General features: G+C 59.2%; 1 protein-coding gene across 3 annotated transcripts; it reads right to left on the bottom strand.

The window, feature by feature from the left end:
* Window positions 1–8,949: 8,949 nt before the first annotated feature.
* On the bottom strand, window positions 8,950–20,897 carry SCARF2 (scavenger receptor class F member 2). 3 transcript variants are annotated; one of them, XM_034989168.1, is made up of 11 exons: window positions 20,728–20,897; window positions 15,696–15,754; window positions 15,490–15,591; window positions 14,778–15,297; window positions 14,435–14,653; window positions 14,160–14,288; window positions 13,436–13,539; window positions 13,238–13,355; window positions 12,900–13,015; window positions 11,546–11,698; window positions 8,950–10,652 (listed from the first exon to the last, which is right to left on the bottom strand). In XM_034989168.1, the coding sequence occupies exons 1-11, from the start codon at window positions 20,895–20,897 to the stop codon at window positions 9,745–9,747; spliced, it is 2,598 nt and encodes an 865-aa protein (XP_034845059.1). In that variant the 3' UTR covers window positions 8,950–9,744. The 3 variants fall into 3 exon arrangements, with proteins under 3 accessions (XP_034845059.1, XP_034845058.1, XP_034845060.1); XM_034989167.1 differs by having other exon boundaries at window positions 12,900–13,030; XM_034989169.1 differs by lacking the exons at window positions 14,160–14,288; window positions 15,490–15,591; window positions 15,696–15,754; window positions 20,728–20,897 and having other exon boundaries at window positions 12,900–13,030; window positions 14,778–15,425.
* Window positions 20,898–21,140: the final 243 nt, after the last annotated feature.

The following is a 21,140-nucleotide window of genomic DNA, read 5'->3' on the forward strand; positions in this document are numbered from 1 at the left end:
TCTGCACCTTCATTATACTGGCTCTGAATTAACTTTAACTGCTGCCAAGATGCCCTGATTGGCCAGTAAATCTCATCACCCCCCACAAACTAGTAATTTGTTATATGGGATCCACTAGACTCACAGAAATGGACACATCCTGCCCACCCTTCCCAGCATTCATGGCCATGACCTTGGCACTTCCCTTGCTTCATCAAATGAGTGTGGCCTGGAAACTGGTCCGCCCTATTGCCACAGACATTGATGTGTGTGTCCTCACCTTGTGGGTACTTTGGCGGGGGGATGCCAATTATTGAAGCAACCTAGCATAGTTCATTGGGTACATGATTTTACTGGACACTCCAAGGACTGGGAGCCCTAGTGTGTCTGTGTGTGATTGAAAAATGCCCCAGGACTTTGTCTTCTCATCCCATGGCACCAAACCCTTCAACCAAGGAAAGACCCCATTTCAGAATGTCCATGCCTGCCCCCCACCACACCTGGTATTGGCAAATTTCCAACATAGGCTTCCCCAATAATCAGATTTCAGGCAAGACTCCAGTATGGGGCACCTGGCTGGCTCAGTCAGTGGAACATACGATTGATCTCAGAGTTGTGAGTTCGAGCCCCATGTTCGGTGTAGAGCTCACTTAAAAAAAAATCTTTGGGACGCCTGGGTGTCTCAGTCAGTTAAGCATCCAACTCTTGATCTTGGCTCACGTCTTGATCTCAGGGTCGTGAGTTCAGACCCTGAGCTGGGCTCCACACTGGGCGCGGAGCCTACTTAAAAAAAAATCTGGGGTGCCTGGGTGGCTCAGTCATTAAACATCTGCCTTTGGCTCAGGCCATGATCCCAGGAAGCCTGCTTCTCCCTCTCCCCCTCCCCCTGCTTGTGTTCCCTTTCTCGCTGTCTCTCTCTGTGTGTCAAATAAATAAATAAATAAATAAAATCTTTACTAAAAAAAAAGAACCCCGGAGCTCCAGGCTCTCTTAGAACAGGTTATAAAGAACATCCAACCTTCTCTCCCCAAACCCAAATCTTCAAGGTGTAGGACCCCCATTGTAGCCTCTGAACTCAGGCAACTAATCCAGCCTTGTTAGGAACACAACAAGCCCCTGGGCCCTGGGCACTACTGGGGACAATCGTGCTACACAAACATGGTGGTCCATTGGTCTGTGCATACCAAGCAACGTTTTTGGTCTTAATTGATCCTGGATCCTGAAGATCCCACTGAATTTAAAGGCGGAACTCCTTATGTCCTCTAGGACATTATCACACACAAAATAGTGTGTGGACAAGCTACCTTATTATTCCAGTGGTTCTGGCTTCCTTTCCCCCAGGATTTCCCATTATGGGAATGAAGTTCTAATTGGAATAAAATAAAAAATTTGCCCCTCACTATTGGCCTCATCAGATTGGACCCATTAACATTGTTTAATATGGCCCAGTCTTCATCAAAACAGGGACTTCAAGGATGAGACCCGTTACACAAGGTGTATTAAGAGAAGGGTCCACTCTTTCTCCATTTAACAGCCCAGCTTAGTTTGTTTTTCAACCCAGAAAGTACAAACAGCACCTCATTGTGAATTGCTGCGACCTTAATCCATGGTCAACTAAGGTCCTATCCCTAACACAGCTGAAATGATGCTGGCCATTCAGTCGTCCACTGGCCAGTACCCTGTTGTTATAATCTGCCGAATATAGTCTATACAGCCCTTGTTCCAACAGCCTCTTAGATGCTACTCACATTCACTTGTTTTTCTAGTTCCTTCTAGAAGGGACACAACACTCCATTACTTGATTGCCGTATGGAGTAACCACTCCTGTGCCAGCAGAAAATTGAGGGGAGATTCAGGGGACACTTTCACATAGAACATGGAGGGGGAGATGGGATAGCATCCCACATAAGGGTCAGGGCCCTATGTCTCAGTGAAATTCTCACACATCAACTGGTCCCCACTACACCCATGCAGATCGGGGTCTAGCCAATGCACCCACATGATGCAAATGCTATCCCTCGGCCTTCTGGCTTTTCTCAGCTGGCTATGCCTACTTTGGGGAATAATCTGGGCCTGGGACACTGCATCCCATTGTGGGGGGCCCCACCTCGCAACACCAGAGCTGCTGGGCTCTGTCTCCCAAGCTTCTTCGGGCTCTTCACGACGCTGCCACAACCAACCACTAGATGGCACCGTCGGTCCATTTCCCCCTCCGGGTCTTTGCAGTGTTGAAGGTGGTCCCAGTGGCTGTTTTAAATTCACTAGGGAATCCTCCTGACAGAAGGCAACACGTGTATGTGGAACGCCCATTGTTAGGTCTCTTGAATGAATGCCCCATGCTCACACCTCGCCTCTCAAAATGCATGTCAGACCATTAATAAAAAGCCACGAGAAGCAACCAAGATGTGCTCCAGTAGGGGAATGGACAAGTAAACTGTGGTACATCCAGACAATGGAATATTATCCAGGACTAAATTTAAAAAAAAGAGAAAAGAGCTATCAAGCCAGGAAAAGTCATGGAGGAAACTTAAATGCATATTACTAAGTGAAAGAAGCCAATCTGAAAAGTCTACATACTATATAACTATAGAACATTCTGGAAAAGGCAAAACTATGGAGACAGTTAAAAGACCAGCGGTTGGGCGCCTGGGTGGCTCAGTTGGTTAAGCGACTGCCTTCGGCTCAGGTCATGATCCTGGAGTCCCTGGATCGAGTCCCGCATCGGGCTCCCTGCTTGGCAGGGAGTCTGCTTCTCCCTCTGACCCTCCTCCCTCTCATGCTCTCTGTCTCTCATTCTCTCTGTCTCAAATAAATAAATAAAATCTTTAAAAAAAAAAAAAAAAAAGAGTGAGCCCTAATGTAAATTGTGGTCTCTGGGTGTCAATGTAGGTCTAGCATTGTAACAGATGTCCTGCTTAGTGGGGGATCTTGATAGTGGGGGAGGCTGGGCAGGCAGGGAATATATGGGAAATCTCTGTACCTTCTGCTCAATTTTGCTGTGAACCTAAAACTGCTCTAAAAAATAAAGTCTATTTTTAAAAGAAAGCAAATCAAGGTGCAAGGGGAAAACCTCTGAAAAAATTGACCAAGAAAATATTAACTTTAACCTATTATGGTATAAAGCAAACTGGAGGACTAAGTTTGTGCTTTGTCTTTCTATTAAACCATATTCTGTCACTTAGCTCTGACCTTGGTCTTGGAAGGCCAAAATGCTGAACATCTGATTCAACGTAATTTCTGACATCCTTGAATTCCTGACTGAATGAAAGTTCCGTGACTGTAAGAAATTATCATTAACTCTAATCAGCTGAACTCTGACAATAATACTCTAAGGCAAATGAATTGGTGCTTTTTTTTTTTTTTTTTTTTGGTTAATACCTGCATATTCACAAATAGACAAACATTAAAGTTTTAATTCGAAGTGGAATAGGGGTACCTGGCTGGTTCAGTCAGTGGAGCGTGTGACTCTTGATCTCGGGGCTGTGGGTACGAGCCCCACATGGGGTGTGATTACTTAAAAATTTTTTTAAATCTTTTAAAAAAATGAAGTGGAATAAAAGAGCCACTGGAGGGCGCCTGGGTGGCTCAGTCTGTTAAGCATCCCCCTTCTGCTCAGGTCATGATCCCAGGTTCCTGGGACAGAGTCTGCATCGGGCTCCCTGCTCAGTGGGGAGCCTGCTTCTCCCTCTGCCTCTGCCTCTCCCCACTGCTTGTAATCTCTCTCTCTCTTTCTGTGTGTCTCTCTCTCTCGCAAAAATAAATAAAATCTTTTTAAAAAGATCACCCCCACGTTTAAAAATAAATTAATTAAAAAATAGCCACTGGAATGTCTCATGTGAGGGTGTGTGTATGCTGTGGGCGCCTTTGGGATGACCACATCCCCATCAGCGGCCTCCTCTGTTTCCCACTGCAATCACCACCCAATGACAGACACAGACCCATGACTTCCTGTCTCTGGGTCCCAGTGTTCAGCTCAAGGTCATTACCAACCCACTGAGGCCCTTGACCTGCCTCTAACCAACTTCCTTTTCTCTTTCTTTCTTTCTTTTTTTTTTTTTTTTTTGGTTGTTGGGTTGAAATATACATAACATAAAATTTACTATCTTAAACCATTTTTAAAGGTACAGGTCAGTGGTATGAAATACATTGATATCATGGTGCAGGCATCAGCACTATCCATCATCAGAACTGTCTCCATCTTGTAAAACTGAAACTCTGGGAGCGCCTCGGTGGCTCAGTCGGTTAAGCATCCAACTCTTGGTTTCGGCTCAGGTCATGATCTCAGGGTCCTGGGATCGAGCCCTGCATCAGGCTCCCTGCTCAGCAGGGAGTCTGCTTCTCCCTTTCCCTCTGCCCCTCCCCCTCCTCGTGCTCTCTCTCTCTCTCTCAAATAAATAAATAAATATCAAAAAGAATCCTGGAACTCTGTCCCACAAAACAACTCCTTATTCTCCCCTCCCCCAGCCCCTGGCACCACCCATATTCTTTCTATCTCTATGAATTTGACTACTCTTGGTGCCTCATATAAATGGAATCATACAGTAATTGTCTTTTTGTGATTGGCTTACTTCATTTCTTATAATGTCCTCAAGGTTCATCCATGTTGTAGCAGGTGTCAGAACTTCCGTTTTTAAAGCTGAATGATGATCTGTTGTGTGTATGGAACACGTTTTGTTTATCCATTTATCCATCGATGGACATTCGGGTTGTTTCCACATATTAACTGTAGTGAAACTAACCAGCTTCTTGACTAAACCAGGTGACCTCAGCCCTGCAGCGGGACTCATCCTACACTGATGTCGCCCGAAGATGGACTGTCCCTGATGATGACCCCAGGCGCCCCATCCATGCCCCACTCTGCCCCATCCACCTAGATGCTCTTCCTCCCTGCCCCCCACCCACTTGGGCCCTGACCTCCGCCGACACCTTCACCTACTTTTCGGTTCTCGCTCTGCCCCCAGGCCTCTGCTTACCTCATTCCACCCTGTACACCACAGCCCTCTCGGGAGGCACTGCCAAGCATGTGGGCGAACCTCACAAAAGCACCTAGCTGCCGCGTGTATCACAAGCACCTGCTTGCTTACCTCTTCCTAGTGCAGCCTCTCTGACCACCCTTAAGAAAACCTTCAAGACAACTCTTTCCATCTACTGTTGGCCACGTCTCTAAACCATCTTCCCAACGGGTACAAATTCTTAATTGATTTAAGCTCAAAACAAATAGACAAACGGAAAAGAGTAACAGAAACAAAACCAACTGGTCAGACCATGAAACCAAAAGAATCTGGCACCAAAAATCAATGAAGTCCTCAAAAAGAATCAAAATCAAATTCTTGGCATGCGGGCGCCTGGGTGGCTCAGTTGGTTAAGCGACTGCCTTCGGCTCAGGTCATGATCCTGGAGTCCCGGGATCGAGTCCCACATCGGGCTCCCTGCTCGGCGGGGAGCCTGCTTCTCTCTCTGACCCTCCCCCATCTCATGCTCTCTATCTCATTCTCTCTCTCAAATAAATAAATAAAATCTTTAAAAAAAAAAATTCTTGGCATGCTTGGCAATGATGCCGAGCCCAGAGAGCACAGGACCAGAGCAGGAGTCCCTGTGGGGCCCGGACTGCTAGTCAGCAGTGGCATACGAGGGATCCTAAGGTCGGTCCAGTCCGCACCAGTCAGGGCACCAGAACCTCAGGGTGGGGAATGGCTCAGACCATGAGGGAGACGATTTCATTCAGGCTACAGCAACAAGAAGAAAGTTCGCTGGTGAGGAATGTCCACGTGGAAAGGACGGGGCTTGGATTTTTCTAGACGCAGGTAGACAAGCGAGTCATGAGGAAGAGTGGAGCGGGTTTTGCATGTATGAGGGCAAAGTGGTCTTTTAGAAAGTTAGCCATTTCTCGGAGCCCAGGAGGATGGGATTTCTCAACCTTCAGTGCTTTTCTGGAGCACAGGGTTCAGATAAATTTTGTCAACGTGTCCTGATGTTCTGTGTGTCTGGTTGTGTGCTTGTGTGTTTGCGGGGTGTGAGCAGGTCTCATCTCTGTGTTTCTAGAGGAGTGTGTTTGCGTGTGCGTGTGCGTGTGTGTGTGTTAGCGCGAGGGGCTGCCTCGGCATCTAGTTGCCCAGCTTTAGAGGCTCTCTGTCTATTCCTGTGTGTCTGTCTGTGTGTATTTCTTGGTGTGTCTACCTCCATGTTTGCCTGTGTCAAGTGATGTCTGTGTTTATAAGGTGTACGTCTCATTGGTTCTGTGAATCTGGTGGAATGTGTGTGCGTTGCAATTTGTGTATATGTTACCATGTCTCTGTTTGTCTGGTGGCGTGTGTGTGTCCCCGTGGGCATCTCTGGTGGAGGGTGTGTGCGATTGCGGAGTGAGTGTCTCTTGGTGCTTCTGTGGGTCTGGCGGTGTGTGTGTTGTGAGGCGTGTGTCTCTCTCAATGCTTCTGGAAGTTGGTGGCGGGTGTTTTTGCCTTGCAGGGTTGTGTGTCCTGTGGTTTCCCTGTGGGCCAGGTTGTGTGAGTTGCAGGGAGTCTCTGTCTCGGCGCTCCTGTGGCTAGTGGTGTAGATTGTGGAATGAGTCTCTTTCTGCCTCTGTGTCGGCTGGATTTCATGTGTGTGACTTCCAGGGTGAGTGTGCTTCCCCGTCTTCCTGTGGGCTCGCTCTGTGTGTGTGTGTGTGTGTGTGTACCAGCAGATGAATGTCTCTGTTTCTTTGGGTCTTGTTGTACGTGTGTGTATGTCACAGTGTGGGTGCATGTGCCTCTGTGTGTGTCTGATGGAGTGTGTGTCGCTCCAGGCGATCGTCTTTGTGCGTGTGTGGAGCTCTCTCTGGGTGCCATGTGCATGGCAGCACGCGTGGTGTAGGATGATGGTCTCCATGTTTCTGTGTGTGTGGCGGGGTGCGTGTGTGGAGCCCCATCTCTCTGTGATGTGAGCTGCGTCCCCATTTGAAACCCAGCCTGGCTCAGGCCTTCTCCAGACCCACATTCCTCCCGCTCCTTTGTGCTCTGTGCTACAAAAAATATTTGCGTTTTCCACGACTCATAATTTTTCCTCCTCAATCGCTACCAGATGTGGGTCCTGTGGTCCCCGTCCCCATGGCAACGGAGGTTCCAGCAGCCGCGGTTCCCTTCTGTGGCGCCTTCCCTGGAAGCTGGCACTGCCGCGGGCCGAGGGGGGGGGGCGGGAGGAAGCGGCCGTCGAGTGGGGGCGGGGTTGTTGAGGGGTCTTGGCAGCTCCCTCCCCGGGGGGGCTACCCGGATCATCCTGGGGGGTTTCTTGGCCTAGTTCCTGGAAGCCACAGCATCCTGCCCGCAGTGGGGGCAGGCGGCAGAGGCCGGCTGCTGGAAGTACGGGATGTGCCCCTGCTCTGTGAGGCACCCACTCCGAGGGAATCCCGAAGGTCAAGGTCTTGGGCACCTGGAGGGTTCCTGGGGCAGGGAGAGCAGGGGCCCCAGGAAAGGCCCCGTCTATGTGACCACTCTGGTCGCCCCACACCATGCTGACCCAGACTGCGGGGACAGGGAGAGCTAGAGCTAAGGTGTGGGGGTCAGGGAGGGTCAATGTGGGCCTCCCTGGGGGTGCGGGGTGCAGAGCAAGACTGTCGCTTCAACCACCACACTGCCCTCCCCCACCCCCCTCAGTCACTCCCCTGCCTTTGCTGGGCCCAGCTGGGCATCTGCCTCTCCTGGCCATCTTCAAGCCTGCGTTCTCAACCCCAGCAGCCAGCAGGGCCTGGTGCCCAAAAGCACCAGCCACAGGGCCACGGCTGGGAGTGTGCCCGGCTGGCCAGAGGGAAGCCTGCATTCCACATGCTCCTGACCAGGCCAAATGCCAGGACTATGTCCACGAAAGCCACATCAGATGTCCCGCCCACTGCATGAGGCCATCTCCACTCAGGTGGCTAAGCCCCTGTATGGGTCACTGAAGTTGACCTCAATGTGATCCCTGAGCTGCCGGCATTGGTCAGACCCTATGCTACGCTGGGAGCTGCAGGAAGGTGGCGGGGGGGGGGGGGGGGGGGGGGGGGGGGGGGGGGGGGGGGGGGGGGGGGGGGGGGGGGGGGGGGGGGGGGGGGGGGGGGGGGGGGGGGGGGGGGGGGAGTTCTGGGGAGATGATTGGAGGATCTTGGCAGAATCTCCCGATCAAAACTGCTGGGCATCAAGATGGAAAGAGACCTGCTGGGCAGAGGCAGGGGGATGGGAGAAACCCAGATGGACAGAGGCCAGTGGGTACCCTAGAAATTAAGGCTTTGTAGCCCAGGCAGGTCACTGGGGAGGCCTGCCGTAGGGCCAGAAGCAGTGAAGATGGTGCGGCTCTGCCGGGGGGGTGCGCAAATGGTCACAGATAGAAGTCTGGGCCAGAGCAGGGACTGCCTGCGAGGCCAGCCAGGGCTCTGGGCCAGGCACGCTCCCTTCCCTCTCCCCCGCCTCCCTCAGCTTGGTGGGGAGGGCGGGTGAGAGTTTCCGGCTGAGGACAAGGAGCCCATTGAGGCAGACAGCAGGGCTCTGTGCAGGGCCAGACCATCTTGTTTGTGCCTGACGAGGCCTGGCTGGAGCTGTGCCTGTGGCCCACTGCCCCCTGGCCCCAGCCTCTGACCTGCCCCAGCCACACCAAACAGCTGGGAACCCCCAAGTGTAACAGCAGTGGCCGGTGGGAGAAGCACCGTTCAGAAGCAGCCCCAGGCGCAAACTCCCTGTAGCCAAGGGACTCCGCCTTATCTGTTCTGGTCCATCGTTCATCCTAGGCTTCCAGGCGAGAATGGGGTGGGCCAAGGTGGGTGCCCAATAAACTTGATAAATAAATGATGGGCCGATGGACACCACCCACTTCCAACTTGGTCCCAAGAAACCCACACCTGGGCTTCCAGGCTCCGCTTAGGTAGAGGAATCTTGCGCATGCGTGCTGGCTGGAAGAGGTCACACGAATTCTTTGAGGGAAGATCCTTGCACGAGGAAGCGCAGATAGGAAGCAAGCAAAGCACAGGAGAAAAAAAAGGCACTTTATTAAGAAAGCTTTGGCCAAGCCCCTGCCGGGAGGAGCCCATCCTGGGGCACCCGGATGGGGTGGGAGCAGCCCTGCCGGGGGCCTATAAATACATCTCCTCGGACCACTGGAGTCGCCCCTCGGATTCCCGCGGCATGTGGGGTGGGGGTGGGGGGGCCATCAAAACCAGCTCGACAGCTGAGGGGCCAGGGCTAGGGAGGCTGGGGCTGGGGGCGCAGGGAGGGGAAGTAGGGAGGGGGGACAGGCCGGGCCCAGGGGACGCTGAACCCCCTGAGGAGCAGAGACCAGCCCTCCTCCCCAGGCTCCAGTCAACCAGATGCCCTCGGCCTGGCCAGTGGAAGTAGCCTTCGGCTACCGTCAAGGAAAGAGGCCTCTAGCCAGAGGCGCCAGGCCCTGGCCAATGAGAGGCAGCCGAGACTTAAGTGCTTCTGGCCTCAACCAATGAGAGGGTACCCCAGCCCAGTGCACTCTGGGCCAGTAAGAGGTGGTCTCTCGGCCTTTGAGACCCTGGCTGGTCGGAGCCCTCGGCCAATGGGAAGGGAGTCGCCTGCTAAGCGCCTGTCAGGCCTCGACCAATGGAATGGGGTCTTCCCGCCCGCCGGAGCCTGAGCCAATGAGACGCAGCCTCCCGCCCGGCGGCTCCGGGCCGAGGTCCCGGGAGGCCGCCGTGGCCTGCCCGCCGCGGGGCACGTCGGGCGGGCGCGGAATGCGGGGTGGCAAGCAGCGCTGCTAAGCCTGGGGAACCTGCGGGCACGGCCGGGCCACCGCCTGCTACAGGGTGGGCGCGCCCGCCCTGCCCAGCTCGCCCGCCGCTTCCCGGCTCTTCTTGCGCGGCGGCTTCTGGATGGGGGTCTTCTTCCGGGGGGTGTCAGGCGCGGGCGCGCCGGCCGCCACCTTCTCGGGCCCCGGGGCCTCTGGCGCAGGGGACGCGCGGGCCGGCGAGGCGGGCAGCACCGAGCGCTTGGCCTTCTGCGGCGGCGCCGGCTTCTCTCGCGGGCCCTGCGCGCCCGGAGCCCCTTCGGCGCGGCCCAGGCTGCGAGTCTTGTCGCGCAGCTCCGCGGCCAGCATGGAGGCGGCCGCGGGCGCGCTGCGCGGGGGACCGCCAGCGTCCATGGGCTCCGAGAGGCCGGGGCCGCGACCCCGCGCCCGAGCCCTAGGCGGCGAGGGGGCGGCGAAGGCTGGCCCCTCCTCCGCCAGCCCCGGGGGCCGAGGCGTCGGGTCGCGGGCGCGGGGGCTGCCGGGCTCATCCGGGCGCGCCGACGTGTCGCTGGGCGTCCGTTTCCTCTTGCTGGGACTGGGCGCGGCCTCGGGTCCCGAGAGTGGCGGTGAGGGCGCACCGGCAGCGGCAGCGGCACCGTGCTTGCCGTGGATCCAGGACACCTTGGGCTTGGTGGCAGGGTCGGGTGGAGGCGGCTTCCTGCGCTCGGGAGATGGCGAAAGCGACAGGCCCCCAGCCTCGCCCCGGGCCCGGGCCGGCCGGGCCTCGCGCCGGGCCACGCGCGCATACAGCGCCCCGCCGGGCCCCTCCACGCTAGACGCCGACCGCTCGCTGTCAGAGGACGCGGGGAGGGGCGTCGCCTCCTCTGTGGACGCCGGCGTGGTCACCGGTGGGGGGGATGACGCCAGCGCCTCGGTAGGGGCGGTGGGGGGCTCTGCGTCCCGGCTCTCGGTTGCGGTCTCTGACAAGGGAAGAAGAGCTGACGGTCACGGCCTCCACAGGGAGCTCGGCCGTCCAGCCTTCAGGCAAAACCCTCACCTTCCTCCTCCTCTTCCCCGCCCCAGGTGATGCTCAGTCGCCCTGGCATCTAGACACGCCTGGAGAAATCACAACACCAACCACAAACTTAGTTCTGAGCCCCCAGGTTGTGCTGCCGAGTGCTGGGGAGTGAGGAGCAACATTCCTGGGGCTCAAGCCCCAACCTTGGCCTGGCCTTGCACCCCTCCCCCACCACATCCCCAACCTGGGGCGCCACATCATCAAATATGACCTTGGAACACCTCCAAGGGGATTCATTATTCCTCATTAAGAGATAAGGCTTCTAAGGCTCAGAGAGGTTAGTCACCTCCCCAAGGTCACCCAGGGAGATAGCCAGGGCACGAGAGAGGCCAAGGCCAGAAAACCAGCCAGTGAGGCTCCTTCCAGAAGTCTGTGGGCCAAAACTTTAGGCAAAAGTGTGCCCCATACCCTGTAGGCCATCGGCTCCTATCTCCTCTGCCATTTCCTACCCAGGCCCAGAACCTTCTCTATGAATGGCCTCCCCAGTAAGTGAATCTGGGCTGTGGCTAGAGACCAGAGAGCCCACCCACCTCCCCAGATCCTACCCCAGTCCAGCACTGAGCAGCACAGAACCCCACTCCGTAGCCTCAGCTCTGTGTCCAACCCCCAGTTAAGAGCATCACCACAATGTAATGTATGGGGATTAACATAAGAATAAAAAAAAAATTAAAGAAAAAAAAAAAGATCATCACCACACCCTCCCTCCCCATGCTGTCTGTCCCGAGGAGCCCAGAGATCTTTTCAGCTGGAACATTTCATTTGCCTGGAGGGAGGCCCAAGCAGAGCCCTACTCACCCTCGTGGGGTACGCAGTACACAGGACCCTCATCAGTGGTGTCAAAGGAGGAGAAGGAGGCCCGGGAGGACCATGATGGCGAGGGCTGCTCCAACCCCGACGGTGGCTCCAGGAAGCTACAGTTGAGTGTGTTATCCAGGTCGTGATGGGCCACTGGGGAAGGAGGGAGGCACAGCTGCCAGGGGCCCCCACCCTGCCCTGGCCTGTGCCCTCACTAGCCCTCTTGCAACAAATGGTGGAGTAACCAAGACCAGCCCTACCCTAAGACTGTGGATAGAACAGGCAATTCAACAGGCAGAGTGACACTGGACCAGGACAGGAGAATGGGTAGAGGTGAGCTGGTAAAAAGAAGGAACAACGTGGTCAAAGATGCAAGGCTAGTGTGTGCAGCCAGGAAGCTGAACAAGGATGGGCTGAAGTGTTGGAAAAAGAGGGCCAGAGAGAACCCCTGGCTGGGACAGGCCATCAGGGCCTCCAAGCCATGTTCAGACCCTGCCTTGTGGGACCCAAGGACCCAGAGCCACCTCTGCTGAGTGGGCCAAGGGGTTTTCTCAGCTGTTTCCATCTTTTTTTTTTAAGATTTTATTTATTTGTTTGTTTGTTTGTTTGTTTGACAGAGAGCGATTACAGGCAGGGAGAGCAGCAGGCAGAGGCAGAGGGAGAAGCAGGCTCCCCGCTGAGCAGAGAGCCCAATGATCCCAGGACCCCAGGATCATGACCTGAGTGGAAGACAGACGCTTAACTGACTGAACCACCCAGGAGTCCCAGCTGTTTCCATCTTTACCTCCCAGGAGATGAGTCTCCCCCTCCCCTTCATCTTCAGAAACAAGTGGCAAAGAGGGAGAGTCCACTCCTGGTGTGGCTCAGTGCAGACAGACAGACAGAAGCACCTGCCTCCCAACTGCAGTCCTGACTAGGGTGGGGGAGCCATGGAACCAGCCTGCCCACCTTCCAGAAAGGACCCAGAGCACTTCAGGCGGGTGTGGGGCGCTCCTTGTAGCAGGGTTTCCACGCACAGGTCGGACCTACCACCCCCACTCGGGCCCCACCCCCGCCAGCCCGCGTTCACCTGCAGCTACCCACCAGGACTTACAGTGCACTCCTACAGATCGTAGGGGTGCTGCCCACTGCGATGTCTACACACTGCAGATGCAATCACTCCCACTCACCTAAACAGGGCCCAAACCTCCCACACCGGCCTGCACACCTAGGACTCCTGCCTTCCTCCCCGGGCTCGCCGGTATCAGAAGCCCCTCTTTGCGTCCCTCCCCAGCCTACCCACATCAACACTCAAGGCCCCATATGTCCTGCATCGGGAGGTGTTCCCCCAGAGACCCCGTGCCGATATCCTTACCTACGACCTTGGGCAGCTTCTGCCTGCGGAGCGGGATCCGGGGCAGCTTCATGCTGATGCGGCTGAAGCGACCGCACAATCGCTGCGGCGCCTTCTTCCTCCCGAGCGTGAGCTCCCTGCGGGGGCGGGGCCTGAGTAAAGGGGCGGGGCCTGGATGGGACAGTTGGATCTCGGCGGGAGCCCTGACTCAGGAAGGGCGGGGCCTGAGCTAAAGATAGGCAGTGCCACACCCCGGGGCGGGGCCCGGGGCCCGGGGCCCGGGGGCCGGGGTAGGGCGCGCGGCGCTACCGACAGGGTGCGGCCTGAGCCCTGGAGAGCCGGCCGGCGTCGGGCCTCACCGGCGCGTCGGGTCCTTGCCGCGGCAGGCGCAGCAGCAGCCGAGCAGCGAGAGCAGCAGGCCGAGGAGCAGCGCAAGCAACGCACCCGCGCCCATCACGCCCTTGCGCTGGTTGGTCTCTGTGGGAAGGCACCGGGGTCAGCGCGGGTGCCGGCACCCGTGGCATCCCCCTCAACAGGCTGCCCCCTCAACGACTCACCCAGGCGGCAGGCACCAGTGACCGGGTCGCACGAGTCCTCGTGGCAGCTGCAGGCCTGGGCGCAGTCCACCCCGTGGAGCCCAGGCGGGCACGTCAGGTTACAGCTGCAGGGGCACGGGGTCAGGGAGGGCCACAGCAGCCCTCCGTGATGCCCCTCGCCCTCACCCCTGCCGCCAGCTAGCCGCGGTCCCCGAGGCGGGTTCTCTATCTCCATGCTCTAGGGTTTGATGCCCACCACCACCGCCGGGCATACACTGGATGATGAGTGTTTCGGAAATGAATGTGTTGCACAAACAGCGGGATGGGATCTGGGGGACAGGGCCTGTGGTCGCTCGGCCTCAGTGTCCACTTCTGGGGCTAACTCTTGGGTGGGTGAGAAGAGGGGCTGCCAGACCACTCATGGCTGTAAGTGGAGTTCTCTGCTCTCTCTGCACTAGCTCGGGGTCACCTCAACCCTGTAGTCCTCAGAAGCCCACTGACCACAGGCGGAACTAGTTGCCAGATCCCGCTCTGAGCGCCGGCTCCACACCACGGCAGGAAACTGCCCCCCAACCCACGCCCCCAAAGAGCCTGACAGCACTCCCTAGCTGCGGTAAGAGGACCTAGGCAGAAGGGCCGAGCCTGGGTCTCATCTATTCGGCCACCATTAGCAGCACCTGGGGTCTGGCTGGATCCCTGTGACATGTACGTATCCCCTAACCCCCTCTGGGTCTCCGGCACTCACTGGGGCCCGTGGACGCCGGGGCTGCACAGGCAACGCCCCGACTGGAAGTCGCAGTGGCCGCTGCCGCAGTCGGCGCACACAAATGCACAGTCCTCGCCGTAAGTGCCATTGCTGCACTTGGTCTCGCACCTCGGAACGCGGGGGAGAGGGAGTCAGCGGAAATGCGAGCAAACGAAACCGAAGCCCATAGTGCCCTCCGCGGAGAGCATTCGGAGACTGGCGGGGCTAGGGGGCTGCGTGCCTGGGACACATTCGGTCATGGGCTGCTTGCTCACCGGTCGCCGATCCAGCCCGCGTTGCAGCGCGTGCACTTGCCAGTGACGTGGTTGCAGGCATGCCCGTCGCGGCAGGGCGGGCAGCGGTGGCCGCAGCCCTCGCCATAGAAGCCGGTGGCGCACGGCTGGTCGCACTTGGTGCCGTTCCAGCCGGGCTCGCAAGTCAGGCAGCGGCCCTCGGCCACCGTGCAAGGCTGCTGGCCTTTGCACTGGCCGCATCTGGGGAAGGGCGGGAGGCTAGGCGGGGCCCAGAGCCGCCTCACCCGCCCCGCCCCACCCCGTCCCCTTCGGCGCTCCGCCCCCCCCCCCGCCCCTCCTCCCAGGTCAGGGGCCCCGCGCTTACCGGCGGCGGCAGCCCAGGCCGTAGAAGCCGGCAGGGCACGGCTCCCGGCAGTACTTGCCCCGGTAGCCCGGCTCGCAGGCGCACGTGCCGTCCACAGGGTGGCAGCGGCCGCGAAAGCACTGGCAGTAGCGCTCGCAGCGCGCGCCAAACGTGCGCTCGCGACACTGGCAGCGGCCGCTCTGTTGCTCGCACGGCGACGTGTTGCAGGCGCACTGATTGTTGCAGCTGCGGCCCCACCAGCCTGCCTGGCACAGGCACGCGCCCGTCTGTGGGTCGCAGCGCGACGTGGCGCTGCAGTAGCACGCGCTGGCGCACTGCGCGCCCCACCAGCCAGGCTCGCAGCGACACGCGCCGCTCCGCGGGTGGCACACGCCATGCTGGCACTGGCACGCATGCTCGCAGCGTGCGCCCCAGCGCCGCGCGTGACACGTACACTGGCCCGTCACGTCTTCGCACTGCCCATGCGGGTGGCAGATACACAGCTCTTTGCAGTCAGGGCCCCAGAACTGGCGCGGGCACTCTGCAGGGGCGGGCAGAGAGGGTGTCAGGCCAGGGTGCTCGCGAGGGAGCCCGGATCCAGCCAGAACCTCCCCGCGTCCCGCCCTCCGCCTTTGGGGACCGTCCCCCATGCCGGATCCCGTCTCCCGATCAGACGCCTCCCCGGTCACGGGCCCTGCCCCACTGCCCAGCGCCCACCCGGATCCTCGCTCACTGGTGTCGCAGTTGGCACCGAAGTAGCCATGGCGGCAGCGGCACTCGCCGGGCCGCACGCACACTTCGTTCTCCGAGCACGTGGAGTTGCCCTCGCACACCGCTGCGGAGGAGAGGGGCCTGAGCTGCCGCCTGGCCTGCCCCCGCACTATCCCCTCCTCTCGTGTCCCTGCCCCCCTGCCCAGGTCCCCAGGCTGCCCCACTCACCGACCCCACACTCGTCGCCCTGCTGCCTCCAGCCGGTGCAACACGTGGGCTCCTGGGAGCTGCAGGCAGAGAAATGGCTCCTGAGCCTGAGCCCCAAGCCCCGTCCTTGCTAAGGCTCGCCAGCGACCTCCACCCTGCCCACAGGAGCTGCTTATGGAGGCCCTGCCGCATGCCAGGTACTGAGGGAAGTTCGGGAGACTGCCAGCAAATAAGACACAGACCCCAGCCCTGGAGCAGACACTGGGAGGCAGCAGAGGGCAGACCACCAAGGGATCTAACCCCCAAGAATTTGTCAGTCCCCTCCATGAGGGGTCTTCCCTCCCCGCCCTGCATCCCACCTAACTCCTCTTTGACACCACCCCTCCCCACCTAGGCCTGAGGAAAGAACCCCAGGGGTCCCAGAAGGAGCTGGTGAGAGGTCCTTGAGTCTCCGGGACCTGCTTCAAGTGGCATCGCTGGCGGCGGCGGGGGTCCGGCCAGATGGGTGTCAGGATCTTGATGTGACATGACCTGGACAGCAGGGACTGGTGGGGCCAGATGGGCACACCTGGATACCCAGGTGGCAGATGTGCAGCCTCTGACAGAGGTGTCCACTCAGTGGAGGGGCAGGGCGTACCCGGGGAGTCCTCCACGACAGCAAGTAACGCAACACGTGAGGGGTCCAGAGCACCAGGGCAAGACTTGGGATGGAGGGAGGAGATACTAGAGCATCTATTTATGTGTTTTAAAGATCTTGTTTTAATTTTATTTGGTTTTACAAGGTACACGGTGTGACCTCAGTAGGAGGTAAATACGTTATGACTGTTGCATTTCAGGGTAGTGCAGCCTACCCAACCCTGGGCCCAAAAGTCTGCAGGCCCTGCCAGAGTGATGCATACCACCGGAGAGAGCGCTTGGGGCTTGAGATGGGGTGTGCCCACATTTGGGGAGCAAAGGAGCCTGAGAAGGAAGAGACACTCAGGCTGCAGGTTCTTGGGTCCCATCAGGCCTAGAACTTCGCCCAGATCTTAAAGGCACATAGCAGCCATTCATACTTCAGAGAAAAAGGAGTATACTCCTTCAGAAGGGTCTCATCCAGAACCAGGATGTGGTGTTGGAAGGAAGTTGGAAAGAGGCCTGAGACCCTGGTGGGTAGAACTGGCTGGGAAGGGAAAAACTGCAGGTGCCCATATCATGCCCCTCAAAATGCCCCCCCAGCCATTCCCCAGCAGAGAGCATCACCAACACCCTGGATGGGCCCCCACCCCACCCAAAGGGTTTGATTCTCCTTCAGGCCAAAGATGAGGAGATTTGGGAACAGGAACCATAAAATCCCGAACTGCAAGGGGTGGACCCAGCTTCTTTTCTACAAATGAAACAGGAAACCAGGCCGGAGAACACAAAGCAGGCTTGGCCCCCACCATTGTTTCCAGCTACCCAGCCCGGCCACACGACTCACAGGTGCCCACCTGCAGGCAGAGCCAAATCCGCCAGCCTATCACCCTCCTGCCCTTTCTGCCAGTTCGGAACCCAGGTCTCTGGGTGGACAGCCTCTGCAGGTGGCCCTCCTATAGGCGGCCTTGCCGGATGGCCAGCTGGGATGGCCCTGGAAGCCCTGACCACTTTCTGCCCTGCCCTGGCTGTGGTTGGGAGTCTGGTTTGGGGGCCACACGAAGCTGGATTTGATGCCTGTGTGACTTTGGGCACAGAATGTCACCTCTCTGACTGTCAGACTCCTTATTTGTAGAATGGGGCCCAAGGGTCCGGAGGGAGTATTAAGAAAACCAAGATGTCAAGCGTTTGGCAAGAACTCAGAGCTCAGCCAAGGCCACAGACTGCTCTCCAGCCCATGCTGTGCAGGTTCCAGGAAGCCCCTGAGTTCCCCTGGTCCTGCCTCCCGCCCCCAGCATGGCTGGCACCTCGGCCCCACCCAGCAGAGCTACCCCTGGCAGGATGGAGTGCACGTGGGCTCAGCAGGACCATGAGGATGAGACTGTGGGTCAGCTGCCTTTCCTTCTGGGAGGGCTGACAGACGAGGCCAGGCTCGGGGCTGGGGGGAGGGGGGGCAAGCCCACCCTCTCCAGAGCTTACAAAAGTGAGATGAGGAGAAAAATGGCCTGGTGCAGGGGATAGTTCCCATACCTGAGCTCTAAGTTAGTGAGACCCTAGGGAGCCAGGCCACAGGCTGGGCCAGGCCCCTTAGCAAGCGGGCCTTGCCTCGGGCTGCCCCCTCTAGAGATCACTGTCATTGCAAACAAAATGGCCATGATTCAAACCGTGTGATCTTGAACCTGCCCATGCCAATGCAGCAAAGCAGCCTGGGAGAACTGCTCACTCACTGTGCCCAAGTCCACATTCTCTCTCCAATCCAGCCTGGAGGCTGCCTACCATACCACTTGGGATCCTATACTTCCCTGCTCTCCTCCTGCCCCCCCCATACCCCTCCTCTGGTTTCTGCCCCCCTCCTTGGCTCTGTCATCTCCTCTCCTCTGTCCACTCCCTCAGGAAGCTCCCTGGGGCCCATCCAGCTGAGGTGCTGAAAATGCTCAGAGCCCTCCAGTGGGGCCCACCTCCCCAGACTGAATGCCGAGCCGCCCCCAAACAAAGCCTTCCCCATCTCAGGTAGTGCAATCCTTCTAGGCTGGGAGCCCGAAACTCCAGAGGCATCGGCTCTGCGACGACTGAGACAGCACACACCCGTTTCATGGAGAAACACGCCGCTCTACCTTCCAAACTGGATCTAGGAGGGGATGAGCCACTTCCTCCTCTGCCCCAGCCTTGTGAGAGCCACCCTCACTCCCCCTGGTTTCTCCTGACTTCCTAGCTGGTTCCTCCTTTTAACCTCCTGAGCCAAGTTCATCTGCCACTTAGCAGCCAAACCTGGTCAGATCCCAACCCTCCTCTGTGCAATGCCCCTGGGTGTTCCCATGGCCCTCAAAGAAAAAGCCCAGGTCCTCAGAGCAGTGGGCAGACCCGCTGTGGCCTGCCCACCCTCATTCTTTGGCCTCTCCTCCACCATCCCCCTCCCAGGCTCTGCCCAGCCCCCATGGCTCCTTTCTGTGCTTCCAGAAGCCCCTGGCACTTAGAGCCTTGCCCCCAGACACCAGAGGGCTCCACCTTCTCTCCTGCAGATCTCTGCCCACTCATCATCCCTCAGTGGGTGTCTCCAGATCACCCTAAAGGACACAGCACTCCCCAGCGGAACACCTCCTCCCCAGCACTTGCTAGATGTCAGATGACTTGTTGTAAGTCTCTTCCACTGCCGGGACAGTGGTATTTGTCTCAGCCGCTGTATCGCTGCACCAACCACAGGCCTGGCACACACAGTAGGTGCACGGGATTTTACTGACTGTGTATGCTCCCCTCTTCCGGTTCTCCTACCTCTGGGGAAAAAGAACCCCCGGTGGAAGCCTTGGACCGGTAATGAAAGAGATGGCCCAGACCCTGGGTGGGCAGTGGCCAGAGGTGGCAGTCCTTCCCATAAACCAACCCCACATATAATCGCAATCATCCCCTCTCCACTCCATGAGGGGGGTACCACCAACAACCCCATTTGACAGAGGCAGAGACACGCCCAGAGAGGTTAAGCGATTTGTCCTGGTCCGCACAGGTGGGGAGAAGTGGCACCAGGACCGGAAACCCAAACCCGGTGTCTGGGCTACTGAAACAGGCCGCCTCGTGGGGAGGTGCCCGGGCAACGGGACGCGGGAGCGAAAAGGTTCAGGCTCCCGACAGCTCGAGCCTGCCACCGGAGCCCCCAGTACGGAGCCCCATCGGGGAAGGAGGGCTGGCGGAGAGACAGGGCCGGCAGCGATCGCGCCCTCCCCCTCTCCAGGCACGGCCCCGCCCGCCACTGCCACTGCATTCCTGGGGCCAGGGAGGCCCGGGAGGCGGCGGCGGCGTCGATGTGAAGCAGATGGCGGGCCAGGCCGGCCCCCGCCCCGGAGGCGGGGCTCGCAGTGGGGAGGGGTCTGCGCGCCTCGGGAACCGAGCTCGGAAACCCCGCGCGGCCCCCTCGCAGCCCCTTGTCTGCGGCGACCGCCAAGCCCCCGGACGCGGCCTCCCAGGGCCCTGCGGCTCAGGGAGCCCCGACGGGACGCAGCCTGGGGCTCCGTGGCCGCCTCTCCAGCTTCCCGCCCGCCCGGTGCACCCCCCCCCCAACCGCCCCGGCTTGAGCCAAGGCACCCCCACACGCCGGCTCCTTGGTCCCGGGTGGAGATGCCCTTGACCTCGCTATGGCCCCTGACCGGCCGACCAAGTCCTCCGAACCCTGCGCCCACTCCTAGCGTCCTGTCCTACGCTCCTTTTCCTCCGCGAAAGGTCTTCGGCCCGCCGCTCTCCGGCCAGGCCTGCCCACTGCCTGTCCCACGCTGGCTTCCCCAGCCGGCACCGCGTGGAGTCCCACGTCTGCGCGGCCCCTCCGAGCACCAAGTATCCCCACCCGGGAGTTCCATATCCGTCGGACCCCGGTGCACGTCATTGTCCTTTCGAATCCTGCTTCTGGTCCACTTGGAGCGCAGGCTCCTCAGTGCCCACCTCCATCACCACCCTCTTCCCACCCGCGCCAACTTCTAAGACACAAATCCCTCCTTCTGAGTCGCGCCAGCCTCAAGGTTCGCCGGCTCCCACCTCTCAGGAGCGCCGCTCCATCTCCACTCGACCCTCACCCTCCCTCCCGGCTCGAGCCACACTGGTGCCCGGGGCCTTTGCAAATGCCCTTCCATCGGCTTGGAATGCCCTTCCCCGACTTCACCCTACGCCTTCGCAACCCAGCCCAAGCGTTCCTTTTTCTCGGTCTGAAATCTCAGACACGGTATGTCACCCCTCGGGACGCCCACTGCACTCCGTTCTCCCCTCAACTGACTTCGCGTCTGGGGTAACCTCGGATGCACCGTCGTGGCCCGGCGCCCAGGCTCGGCCTGGAGAGGAGTCGGCGTCGGCGAGGGCGGCGGAAAGGACTAGAGCGGTTAGCTTAGGAAGGTCCCGGACGCCCCCTCCCCTCGGCCCCGAGCGTCCCCCGCGGCCCCCTCCCCCAGCCAGGCCGGGCTCCTACCCGGGCGCGCGGCACACGTTGCGGCCGCGCGGGTTCAGCTCCTGGGGCGCCGCGGGGCCGGGCAGCAGCCAGAGCAGCAGGAGCAGCAGCAGCGGCAGCAGCGGCGACGGCGGCCCCCCGGCTCCCCGGCGCCGCGCCGGCCCGGCCCCCCGGGGCCCTGCGCCCTCCATGCGGCGCGGGGCAGGCGCGGGGCGGGCGCGGGTGCGGCCGCAGCGAGAGCGGCCGGAAGCGGAGTGCGCAGCCGGGCGGGGGGCGGCAGGAGGGGCGCCGGGCCGGGCAGGAAATTCCACATCGGCTCCCTGATCCCGGGCCAGCCGCGGCCGGCCAGGCGGCAGCGCCCGCCCCGCGCGCCAGACCCCACCCTCCGGCCGCGCCACCGCCCCTCCGCGCGGCCCCCGCCCCCACGCGGCCGC

Source organism: Mirounga leonina, unplaced genomic scaffold (genome assembly GCF_011800145.1).
Source record: "Mirounga leonina isolate KUSES-001 unplaced genomic scaffold, KU_Mleo_1.0 Mir_481, whole genome shotgun sequence".
Lineage (NCBI taxonomy): Eukaryota > Metazoa > Chordata > Mammalia > Carnivora > Phocidae > Mirounga > Mirounga leonina.